This window comes from Rhipicephalus microplus, chromosome 4, assembly GCF_043290135.1.
Source record: "Rhipicephalus microplus isolate Deutch F79 chromosome 4, USDA_Rmic, whole genome shotgun sequence".
Classification (NCBI taxonomy): Eukaryota; Metazoa; Arthropoda; class Arachnida; order Ixodida; family Ixodidae; genus Rhipicephalus; species Rhipicephalus microplus.
The window spans coordinates 8,593,714-8,607,043 of NC_134703.1; the positions used below are offsets into that span (position 1 = coordinate 8,593,714).

The following is a 13,330-nucleotide window of genomic DNA, read 5'->3' on the forward strand; positions in this document are numbered from 1 at the left end:
TTCCCCTTGAATAATATAACCTCTCCTGACTTATTTCGCTCTTGCCCTTACTGTGAGCCGGCTTATTTTCCACCGCTGTCATCCAATACATCCTCTCCGCCTCTCTGACTTTTCGCTTAATGCTCCTTCTTGCCGTATCGCCCACATTGCCAGCCGCATACTTACTGGTGAGCCTCTTAGTTCTTTTTCTCCACTTTCTGTCCACGCTTTTCCTACACAAATACCTGAACACTCTCCGGCCCATCTACTTTCCTTCATTTCCCTAAGCCTGTCTTCGAATCTCATTTTGCTCTGAACTTCTCTTACTTCAAAGCCTGTTCATCCCATTTCCCCCTTTACAGCCTCATTCGTCGTATTCCCATGAGCGCCCAAAGCGAGGCGTCCCACAGCCCTTTGATTTACATTCATTCCTAATTGCACTTAATGCACACCACTGAGATTCCAAATGTAAGCCCTGTAATCATTACGCTTTGCCACAGACCTCGAAGCACTTTGTACCTATTGTATCCTCATACACTCTGTGCTTCGTTATTGCAACAATCCTCTTTCCCTCTGATGCTGATTTTTTTTTCCTGTACCTCCATATAACTATCTCCCTCATATAATCCATACTCCGAGGTACTTGTACTCGCTTACCCTCAGTCTTTCTTAGCCCTGTGTTGAGACCGCCTGGTCTTTGTGATTATTGAATACCATCAATCCACATTTTGAACTAAATCTTAGTCCTAGAGCCTCGCCTTCCCTACCGCATATATTTGCTCGCCACTGTATATCGTCTTGACTGTCCGCAGATAAGACAGTATTGTTACAGAGATGAAGTAGAAGAAGTTGAAGGGCAGAAGCAGCTGACAATCGCGAGAGTGTGCCAATTCACCATTGTGACTCTTGCCTGTGGTTTTCCTCTGTAAACACATCTTGTACAGTAGTCACCGACCCCGTAACATATTGGTGAGACATGCTGGGTAACCATCAGGCTACGGAGCTCTGCAGCAGACGTCGCATCACTTTTCCAGCCATGGCGAATGCTGAGCCCTCCGTGTCAACGTCGGCATCTCCGACGAACACGGCGTCGCAACCATACGTTTTGGGATGGTGCCACCAAATTTGTGGCATGCGTGTTCTTTGCTGTAAGCGTTTCCTTCAGCTCTAGGAAGCATGATAGCCACACCAAGATTCGTGTATTTTCGCTAAATAATTTATTATCGCTCTACTTATGTGGCCCATTCTCGGTTTCGGTATCGCAGTGCCAAATAGGGCAGTGACGTTGATGCATAGGTGGCTTGGTCACGTGAGCACACAAGGCTGTGATGCACATCGTGTTGAGTTTCATCTACTCTCAAACACACGTGCCACACCAAGCGCCAGCAAAACAAACGCACTGACAGTTGCCATGGCCAGCTGAAGTAGCATCGAGGCAGTGGCAAGGCAAAAGGCAGCAGGAAGGAAACAAAGCGTTTATATTTACAACGTATGTACAGAACATGGACGAGGAAGCCGCCCGACGCTTGATGTGCTGGCCTTTTATAGGCGTTGAGATGCTGATGAAGGATGAACAGCGCCGCTGTTGGACGCGTGCAGCGTCTCTGAACGACGAGTCAAGTGTCTTTTTGAAAGCACTCAGAGTCCTTGACAGACATACACAGTGCCTCTGCAAGGAACGGCAATGCACTCATAACAGTAGGCATGCTAGTTCTCTCGTTGTCCACAAAATGTGTTTCAGAGATGGTGGAGGTCACCCACGTCACAACAAATTTGATGCGACGTCACGACAACTGCCGTTGCTTCTCCTATTCTGAAATGTTAGTGTTGCTGCGCAAGCGATTTGCCCAGATCGCATAAGTGAGCATTCAACTACCCTTTTAGAAACGAATTAAGATATATTCTACGCGTTTGTTGTGTCTAACTCTTCGTGTGGAGAATCCTTGCATACACAGAAAAACCACAACAGGCTTGGGATAGCCTCGAAATTTGGAGTCACAACCCCTTTAAGGATACTGGTACATTCTGCAGGACCGATGGCGTGGACAGAGACGATTGGTTGGCCATACTCAAACGAGTGCGTGTGCCGCACAGATGGGATCCCACACTTCAGTTGGCTAATGTGCTCTTTTACTTGAGAGGCATGGCCAAGATGTGGTATGAAAACAACCAAGAAGAACACATAAGCTGGGACCAATGCAAAGAAAAGATGCGAGCGATGTTTGGCAAAACCGCCAGTTGTAAGATCGCCGCTAAAAAGGAATTGACCTGCCGTGCCCAATTCCCCCCCCCCCCCCCCCCCCGGAATCATACCTTGCATGCATTCCAGACGTGCTGGCCCTCTGCCAAAAGATCAAAAGCGACATGACAGAAGGTGACAAGGTCGGGCATGTCCTGAAAGGGATCGTCAATGGTGCGTTCAATCTCCTGATGTGCGAGGGCTGTTCCACCGTGAACGCGATCATCAAAGAGTGTCATCAGTTCAAGCAAGTGAAAAGTGACCGCATTCCGCAAACATTCGCCCGACTTCCAAAAACTGCTACAACATCGACCTGCGATTACCAATTTGCACCACAATGTCTATCGCCACCGGGAGACCTGACATGCATTGTTCATCGCGAACTGGAAGCAATGACGCCCTCAGCGTTCTATTCGTGCAGCGTCGATGCCACTCCTGTTACTGTTCCTCTTGTTTAAGCCATCATGCGCCAAGAGCTTGAAAACATCGGAGTGCATTCTGTGTGCCATGTTACCACGCCCAGAGTCAGCGAATGCCCTTTCGCGATGCCCTCCTCCAACCGACGGTTTTCTCGACGTACTTGCAACCCGAGTGGAGATGTGCAGGTGAACGCCCTATATATTTCAACTGCCACCGCATTGGACAGGTTACTGCCACAACACATGGTCCTCGGCACCTTGTGCAACAACCAATATGGCCAGTTTTGATGGTACCGCCCGCACCTTTTCATCTGCCCATGAGTCCAATGCTGTTCACCATTCTCGGAACACTTTGTACAGCCGCTCGCCTTCACCACGTGGGCACCAGTCTCGTTCGCCACAAACACGTTGCCCATCATCCCATTCACCGCAGCCACGGCGCTTTTCGTCCCCCGTAACTTCCGACCGCACCGACTCGGAAAACTGCGAAATGCAGCCCCCAGAAGTGGTGCTGCATTGACGACTTCCGCAGCAAGTCCTTTCACCGTTCCCATCAGACCAAGTGTAATAGACATTGAAGAAGACGGCGTACCAGTACAAGCCGGTGTTGACACCGGAGCAAACATTTCGGTCATGAGTTCAAGCCTACGCACACGTTTAAAGAAAGTTATGACACCAGCAGCTGCACAAACTCTCCGTGTGGCCGATGGCGGCACGCCGATGGTTCTCGGTCTGTGCTCTGTCCGCTTAAGTATAAACGACCACACTACTTCTGTCATATTAGCCATGATTGACCACTGCCTTTATGACGTTATCCTAGGCCTGGACTTCTTGTCGAATCATTCTGCTCTTATCGATTGTGCTACCGGCGTCCTTCAGCTAGTGCTGCCTCAGATAGTTACTGAAACCCACACTGCTCCGCCGTACATGTGCTCTCTTTAGGATGTGTGACTGTCACCTCAGAAAGCCACCTACGCCGTTTTGACCGCACAGTCACAGGTTCCTGATGGTCAATATGTCCTCCTTCCTCTCGCCGACGTCCTTTTGAGCCGTAACATCGCCATTCCCCACACGCTTGTGACTGTCACTGACAACTGTACCTCGCTCCCACTTCTCTATTTCAGCTTGTGCTCTCAAGTGCTTCCTCGTGGCATGTTCTTGGCCAATATCTCTAATGCTCACGAATTTGAAATAGTGGCTCTCACCACCGAGATTGATTTACTTCAGTCTCCTGTAGCTAACAGCACTTGTTCTCCGCCGGACCGTTTCTCAAAGATGATTGCACACGACCTCAACCCTGCGCAATCCAACGACGTCCATCGCCTTCTCGAGTCGTATACCGACATTTTTTATTTCGACGATAGACCTCTAAAGCAAATATCCGCCGTTCAGCACCGTATAAACACTGGTGACGCCAGTCCTATTCGCCGACACCCCTATTGTGTCTCCCACACTGAGCGCAGAGTTATCCAAACTGAAGTTGACAAAATGCTCAACAAAGATATCGCAGAACCATCAAATAGTCTTTGGGCCTCCCCTGTTGTCCTTGTGAAGAAAAAGGACGGTACCTGGCGCTTCTGTGTTGACTATTGCCACCTCAACACATATACCCATTACAAAAGACGTATACCCATTACCACACATTGATGACGCGTTAGACTGCCTGTACGGCGCTACATACATCTCGTCTATTGATCTTCGGTTCAGCTACTGGCAGATTTCTGTCGAAATCGACCGCGAGAAGACAGCCTTCATTACACCGGATGGTTTACCCCAGTTTAAGGTCATGCCTTTTGGACTATGTAACGACCCTGCAAGATTCGAACGAATGATGGACTCTTTCCTGCGCAGCTATAAGTGGTCTACTTGTCTCTGTTACCTAGATAATGTGATAGTCTTTTCATCTACTTTCGAGAGCCACCTGACCTCTCTCACTGCAATTCTTGCAGTCTTCAGAACAGCTGGGCTACAACTTAATTCCAAGAAATGTCAATTTGGCCGCCGTCAGATTGCCCTTCTGGGCCATCTTGTAAACGCCGATGGTGTCCAACCAGATCCCGAAGAGATCCGCGCCATTTGCAGCTTTCCGGTGCCCCATTTTACATCTGTCGTCTGGAGCTTCATCGGCTTATCTTCGTACTTTCATCATTTTGTGAAAAACTTCGCCGACGTAGCCAGGCCACTCACAGATTTGCTGAAGAATACCCCGTTCTCATGGGTTCCTGAGCAGGCTCAAGCGTTCACGGCTCTCATCGGCTACTTAACTACGCCCCCCATATTCGCCCACTTTAATCCTTCTGTGAAGAAGAAGATGTGCCTGCAGCAAGCAGCATCCCCAACGCCCGGCTCTCTCGGCTCGTGCTTTGGTTCGTTGCTACGCCGATCGCTGGACGGTTCTTCACGCTGTCTCGTCGCTGTCTTTAACGGCTAATAAACCTCCTCACATTTGGTGGAGGTGCTGTTAATTCCCGTTGCTGCACCCTGGAGCTGCGAAGCCGCACGTAAACCGCCTTTTATGACTGACAACGCCACAACATCGACGACTTCGCCCCAGTTCAACTGCCCTGGCCATCCTAGGCTACGGGACCCGAAGGTCTTCAGCAGTGCGGATGGGACCGACGTCGAAGACTGGCTCGAGCTCTACGAACTGGTGAGCGCCAACAATAAGTGGGATGAAGCCGACAAGCTGGGCCACGTCATATTTTATTTCACTGGCATCGCCGAATTGTGGTTTAACAACCACAAACACAACATCCCCACATGGAGCGTCTTCAAGACGTCATGTGCTGAAATGTTCGGTCGGCCGGCTGTCCGCAAGCAGCGGGCAGAACAGCGGTTGCGCGTCCGCTCTCAGCAGACTGGCGAGACCTTTACCAGCTATATTGAGGACGTCGTCGACCTTTGTCGACGTGCGAATGACGCCATGCCCGAATCTGACAAGGTCAAACACATCCTGAAGGGCATCGTCGACGGCGCATTTCAAATGCTCTTAGCAAGAAATCCGAGCACAGTTTCCGAAGTCCGCAGCTTGTGTCAGAGCTACCACGAGTTGAAAAAGCAACGCACTCTGACTCGGCAGCCTCAGCATGGTGGTGAGTCACTGTCCAGTTTCGACACCCTGCCTGACAATTCACCGTTGCTTCAGCAAGTTCGAGCCTTCGTCCGTGAGGAAGTCGCCCGCCAACTTTCCCTAGTGCCCTTCACTCACGAGACCATCACCCGTCTACCTGCCCCACTTCGCACTGCTATTTCGGAAGAGGTTGCCCAAGCTGTTCCTCTTGCGCACCACGAGCCACCTCTATCCAGCCGTGTTCACTTCCACCGTGTCGCGCAGCCAGTAGACCCTCCTGTCGCCTATCCGCCATCTGTGCAGCCTGTGGCCGCACCCCTAACATATGCAGCGCAGCCTGTGGCTGCTCCTGTCGCCTGTTCGCAAGTGATGCAGCCTGTAGCAGCGCCGTTCACATATGCAAACGCTGTGCGTAGGCTTCCGCAACCACCCTACACCTCGCGCTCACAGCCCGCACACCCGGCTGCTTATACTGCACCTTGGGCGGCACCACCAGTCGCCAATCCTTGGAGGACGCCCGATAACCGACCGATATGCTACGCCTGCTTCCCTTCCGGACACGTTGCCCGCTACTGCCGCCGTCGACCTCAGACGTTCGGCGACTACGTCCGATCGTCGCAACCCAGCAGCCAACCCTTCGCACAATACGGGCCGGTCTCGTCACCTCGCTATGCCCCTCCCAACGACCCCGACTTCGTGACGCCGCACGCACCCTCTCCTCGTCGGCGATCGCCCTCCCCCATGCGTCGCCGGCCCAGACCTTCTGACCAGGAAAACTAAGCACTGCAGTTCAAGAGGCAAGAACTGCGCCATTTTTGAACTGTCTAATCCCTCGCCTCTCTCCTGCTAACGTGGTCGCAGTAACTGTTGAAGGTTATTGTACTTTCACCCTTGTAGACACCGGCCCCGCTGTTTCTGTTATTGCTGCTAATGTCTGCCGTGTATTACGTAAAGTCACGACGCCGCTTTCGGGACCGTCACTCCGCATTGCAAGTGCACAGCAAGTAACGCCTCTCACAGCCTGCACTGAAAGAGTGTCCATCGAAGGCATTGTTTACATTGTGGAGTTTATTGTCCTCGCTGTCTGTTCGCATGACGTCATCCTCGGATGGGACTTCCTATCCCGCAATAATGCCATCATCGACTGCGCACGCGCTGAAGTTGAGTTTTCACCGTTTTGTGATGTCCCATTACTTGACGCTCTTCATCAGCTGCCGAAGTTGTTCATGCATGATTATACCGATATTCCACCTGAAAATTTCGCACTTGTTCCAGTTTCATGCAACACCTACACTGACGCTACAGTCTTTTTTATGCCTTTCGATATCTTCATGAGTCGACGAGCTCTGCCGCTGCCTTTTGCAACGATTGACCTTGCCGCCGGAAGAAGCAATATGTTCATACTCAACCCGCTTTCCAAACCTGTCACTTTGCTTGCGGGGGAATGTCTCGGCCGCGTGCAGGATCTCGACCCTTCGTCTTTGGTTGATGTCCCGGATGACTACTGCGACCACCCAAAATCACTGTCGGTCCTCGAGGAGTCATCCAAGGATACATTTTCCAGCGCCATCGCCGACACTCTTACTCCCACCGAACATGCCGACCTGCTTGATCTTCTGCATGAGTTTCCGAATTCTTTCGATGTGTCGCAACCTCAACTAGGCCACACGTCGCAAGTCAAGCATCATGTTGACACCGGCCTACACCAACCACTGCGTCAAAGACCATACCATGTCTCCGCTGAAGAGTGCCGCGTCATCAACGATCAAGTCGAAGACATGCTTCGTAGAGACGTCATTCGACCATCTCACAGTCCCTGGGCGTCTCCTGTCGTCCTGGTGCGTAAGAAAGACGGATCTATCCGATTTTGCGTGGACTATCGTCGTTTGAATAAGATAACCCGCAAGGACGTCTATCCTTTGCCGCGCATTGATGACGCCATTGACACCCTTCACGGAGCGGAATTCTTCTCGTCGCTAGATTTGCGGTCTGGCTACTGGCAAGTTCCAATGGCTGAAGCCGATCGCCAAAAAACTGCATTTATTACATCTGACGGACTATACGAGTTTAACGTCACGCCCTTTGGGCTTTGTAACGTGCCCACCACGTTTGAACGACTTATGGATAATACGCTATGTGGCCTCAAGTCTCTGCTACCTCGACGATGTCATGCTTTTCTCGCATGACTTTCCTACGCACCTCCTTCGCCTCAGGCACGTTTTGACTTGTCTGACCAACGCTGGCCTGCAGCTTAACCTGAAAAAATGCCGCTTCGCTGCCTGCGAGCTCGTCATCCTAGGCCACATCGTGTCGAAGCACGGCGTATTACCTGACCCAGCAAAACTTCGAGCAGTCGCAGAATTTCCCAAGCCGACGACCATGAAGCAACTTCGCAGTTTTGTAGGCCTATGCTCATATTTCCAGCGCTTTGTTCACAATTTTGCATCCATCATGTCACCATTAACCCAGCTTTTTCGCGGTCACGTGAACCTCTCCTCCTGCTCCCCTGCATGTGACATTGCCTTCACTACTCTGCGCCGTCTGCTCACCTCTTTTCGCCACTTTGACCCGACGGCTCCTACCGAAGTGCACACCGATGCCAGCGGCGTCGGGCTAGGCGCTGTCCTCGCTCAACGAAAGCCCGGCTATTCGGAATACGTTGTAGCCTACGCTAGCCGCACTCCGACGAAAGTCGAAACTAATTACAGCGTGACAGAAAAAGAGTATTTGGCTCTGGTGTGGGCGCTTGGAAAGTTCCGGCCGTACTTATACGGCCGCCCGTTCGATCTAGTAACTGATCACCACGCGCTTTGCTGGCTCTCCACGCTGAAAGACCCTTCTGGCCGCCTTGCGCGATGGGCACTCCGCATCCAGGAGTACGACATACTCTCCGTCTTAACGGACAATCACGCCCTCTGCTGGCTGACTTCTCTGAAGGACCCCACTGGACGTCTGGGTCGCTGGGCTCCGAGACTCCATGAATTTTCGTTTGGCGTCAGCTACAAGTCTGACCGTTTGCAGAAGGATGCAGACTCTTTTTCGTCACCTGGTGGATCCTCCTGATCCCGTTGCACCTGACCTGGAGAGCAGCGTAATGGCATTTACTGACATCAGTGATATGCGCATCGAACTACACGATGAGCCAGTGCACACTATCATCGACGTTATCCAGTCTGACAGCCGTGATGCTGAATCCCGTATGTTCGTGCTGCATTATGGCGTCTTCTACCGCCGCAATGTCAGCACTGGAGGCCTTGAGCTTCTGCTTGTCATTCCTTGTCATCTACAACCTGCCATACTTGAACAACTTCACGACACACCAACGGAGGGACACCTTGGTGTATCCCGCACATACGACTGCGTGCGATGTCGGTTCTTCTGGCCAGGACTGTACTGCAGCGTGCGTCGATATGTCACCCCTTGCAACCTCTGCCAGCGCTGGAAAAGACCTTTTTTGCTGCCAGCTGGATATCTTCACCCAATTGAAGTACCCTCTGAACCATTTCATCGCGTGGGACTCGACATTCTTGGCCCTTTTCCAACGACAACACTGGGAAATAAATGGATCGCCATTGCCACAGAATATGTGACCCGTTACGCGATAACAAAGGCCATGCCAACCAGTTGCGCCACTGACGTCGCGGATTTTCTTCTTCAGGACGTCATCTTACACCACGGTGCACCCCGACAGCTGCTTACGGACCGCAGCCGCGCTTGCTTGTCCAAAGTTGTCGACGACCTCCTTCGATCGTGTGCCACAGCCCACAAGCTATTTACTGCCTACAACCCACAAATTAATGGCCTAACTGAACGTCGCAACCGCACGCTCACAGAGATGCTTTCGATGTACGTCTCCCAAGATCATCGAGACTGGGTCACCACGTTGGCCTATGTGACTTTCGGATATATTTCCTCTCGACATGACACTATATCGTCTGCTATATCGTGTAACTATATCGTCTGCTTAAATAGGCCTGGCAGCTTCTGCTCAACCATTGTGTCAGCCTGTTTATGTGACAGATAAAACCCAACGATGCTACCTTCGAGCGCTTTTTTCATCCTCACCATGTACAGCATGAGTAACAGCGGGGACAAGGAACATCCCTGTCTCAGCCCCTTGCTAATTTCAACGATGTCACTGCTACTTATTCCACCCCCTTCTATGCAAACAGTATTTTCTCGGTATATTTCTCTCAAAACTGTATACAGTCGTCACCTATGCCCACTTCCTTCAATATGTCCCACAAAATTTCCTGATTAACGTTGTCATATGCCCCAGTGATGTCCAGATAAACTATGTATAAGGGCCTCTTTTCTATTTTAGATATTTCTATAGACTAAATAAGAACAAACAGGTTATCGTCTAACCTTAACCTGTCGATTTGGACATTCCGAAGTGCTCCTAAAATATTATTTTGCTCTGCCCACATTTCTATTTTTAATTTTACCGCTTGCATCATCCACCTATATAGCACAGATGTAATGGTTAGCAGTCTATAGAAGTGAATGTTTACCTTTTCTCCCTTGCCTTTATAGAGTAGGTTCATCCTGCTTTTGCGCCAAGTGTCTGGTATTTCCTTCTGTAAGCACTTTTCTACAGATTTCAGCAGTGCTTCTTTAGTTCTGTGTCTTAGTTCATTAATGAGGTGGACCCCATCTAACGCCGGTGTAGTGCACTTAGGAATTTTTCTTTCGGCTTTCTTTCAACTAAAATTCTCAAGTACTACCTGTTCCTTGTTTCCATTCTTTTTTTATACTTTTACTCACTGTGGCAGTCTCCTGGAAACCTTTTTAAACAGACCTGTCACCTATAAAATCAGCTCCTTCTATCTGTCATCATCTGCTGTGCAGTCCAGTGATATTGTCCACGTCTCGCGGATCAAGCCCTACAAGAGAGCGTCAAATAACAACCTTTAAAGCTTTGGGACGGTGCCCCCACCACAGGGGGTCATGCTACGTACCAGTGGCATGGAGCTGAGGAGGACTGGCGCGAACTGATCTGTATCGCTGGCACTGCTCGCTTAAGCGGCTGAAAATATATCTGTGTCTGCTCTTCCAAGTCGGTCTCCTTCTCGTATCAATATCTTGTGCAATCTGAGGCAACTATATTGCTAAACTGAACCAAAAAATCACACCGTCACAGCAGTACATACATGTTTCGTTATTTGTTCACACACAGCAGAAAAGACAAGCTCTGCAAGATGCTTACTAGAGAGAGGGAACTGCAGTCCTCTGAAATGTGTAGTCACAGTGACCATGTCTGTCTGCACTGACAGAGTCATTCCATGATCCCTGGAGATGGTTAACGTCTGGTACGAAGAAGTAAAAAATTGAATTATTGAGTTATTATTGCAGCACAAGACACTCAACCAATTTTAAGTGCTTCTTGTTTAAGGTTAGCCATAACTGTGGTTATAGACATTCAAGGGAGTAAAATACAAACATGTCTAGCTAACACGAGGGCAAGTATATATAAAACAAGCATTTCTGCACATAAACTATCCTACAGTAGATCACTAGCTGTAAAGATTGAAAGGAAAATTCAAGCATAATGGTGGAAAGTATTTAGAGAACTTTTGCAAGTCTATGAGAATTAGCTTTAAAATGCACAACAGCTTGGTTCTCAGCAGTGAGCTGACTTCTTAGCAGCAACCACATTTCAGTGCCAGAATAAATAAGTAAGTAAAGCATACATGCAAAAAACATGCACTTGTGGTACACAGAGTGAAACACAGCCAACAAAAATATTAGTTTGGTATGCATGGCAGTACACACTTGCAATTTTTTTTACAATACCAAGCGAGCAGAGTGCTCAGGATATGGTAGCTTTTAATATTCTGGTAAAGTAACAACGTCTGCCAATGATGTGTGAGCGCACAGAACATCCTTAACGGTGAGCACAGTCTGATACGCTGTTTCCTTCAACAGATATTTCATTAAGTAATCGTTAAGAAAACAGTGCGATATGACACAGCAGATCAGAAAAAGAATTGGTAGCTTTGCTTTGAAGCGTTGAAGGCCATAGCAATATGCTGTCCCTGTAGTGCATACTTTTTTTATGTGATGTTACTCGAAAAGTTTAAATTGTGAATTACTGTAATGTAATCTTGTGACAGTGAAGTTTTTACAGATGGCTAGTCTGTGTAATGGGTAGCATGCTTTCAACAACGAGCAATTATGTGCATGAAATGCCTACGAACTTCCTATGCACCCGCTATCACTGTTGTAATCACTGGCCAGCCATTTACTCATCGTTGTTTACATGCATCACGTGCCGATGAAAGATTTGCTGCTAATACGCTCGGAGTTGCTGCCTCTCTGTGACGTCATACTGCGATAAAACATCATAAAAAAGCTTCTTCCTCGATACAAAGAATACAAAGGCAACGCTATTAAAAACATATTCAGTGCATTCCCAGGTACCCAATTTTCTTTTAGGGGCCAAGCTCCTTATGATAAAGGCTTGTCCCCCCCGCACCCCCCCTTTGTCGTAGCCAGCCGATGACGATTAAGAACAAGCGCGTTTCAGATCACACAATCTCCTTCCGTCATTACGGCACAGCACATGCAAGGTACCTACTATATGCCATGATGATGATCACAGACAATGACAAGCTTGTGCAGTACATGACGTCTCGATATGCTCTACGATGCATTTTGTAAGACTAAACAATGTGAGCGGATGAGGCAGGCCGAAAGGGTGGAAAAGCTTTTAATCGTGGAAAGAATACTCGCGTTCGATGCTCTTCGCCGGAAACTGCAGGGCGACGCCCAGGGTTGCTTGAGCTCCTTCTTGAACCCACTATCTCTGGAGCTTGAGCTCACATCCCACCCCACCTAGAAATCCAAGTCTACTTGGAAAAAAAAAAAATTATCTGGCATCCCACCTCCCTTCAGAAGTCCAAGTCTATTCAGAAAAGAAAAAACTAATTTTTTGTCGATAGGTCAGAGTCCTGCAGATTTCGAGGTTGCGTACGATGATGCTGGGGTTGTCAACTTGGATGTTGGGCTGAGGCTTCATGTGCGCATGAACGTAAGGTATGTGCGTCAACAAGATTAGCGGGATCATGAGCTGGGACATGTTCTTTTGAAGGGGACTCCTCCGAGTTTAGGGGAGGTGTCATGACAAGACAGAATGGAGGTTTTCTCTCATTTGGGAACTGGTCTTCCTTGCTGCTCTGTCCTGATGACTTGGCTGTCATATTGCTCGAAATCGTCACTTTCTTGTCAGGAGTTTAGGTGTGTGTGCTTTCTTTCTAAGAACTATACTTGGGACTGTGCATCTTTTAGTCCTTTTTGTGCTTGTGCTTCTTGCACGGTTTCTTACGGCTGGAAGAGCCCAATGTTGTGCCACACTTTTCGGACTTCGAGGTAGTCTCACCACCGTTCGAAAAGTGAGCCTTGGAAGTGGACTGCAAGACATTTGGTGACGGTGTAGACCACTTCTTCTTCCTGCAGTCTTTATGTACCTTAGGGGGGCACATTTCCAGGGGTCGGCTTTGACATTTGTGCGCAAAATGCAAAGAATCAAGTTGAGGAAGGAACTTGCTGTGGCACGTATGCAGTTGATTGTTTTATTGACAGGAACTGCGATAGGAACTGCAAGTGATGGGTGCACAGGGG

General features: G+C 49.1%; 1 protein-coding gene across 3 annotated transcripts in view; it reads right to left on the reverse strand.

Moving 5' to 3' along the window:
- LOC119171628 (Hus1-like checkpoint clamp component) overlaps positions 1-13,330 on the reverse strand; it is a 93,850-nt gene that overhangs the window by 39,536 nt on the left and 40,984 nt on the right. For all 3 annotated transcript variants that reach the window (XM_075892137.1, XM_075892138.1, XM_037422412.2), the window contains one exon: positions 10,917-11,016. In XM_075892137.1, the coding sequence (XP_075748252.1) occupies positions 10,917-11,016 (100 nt within the window). The remainder of the gene's footprint in view (positions 1-10,916; positions 11,017-13,330) is intronic.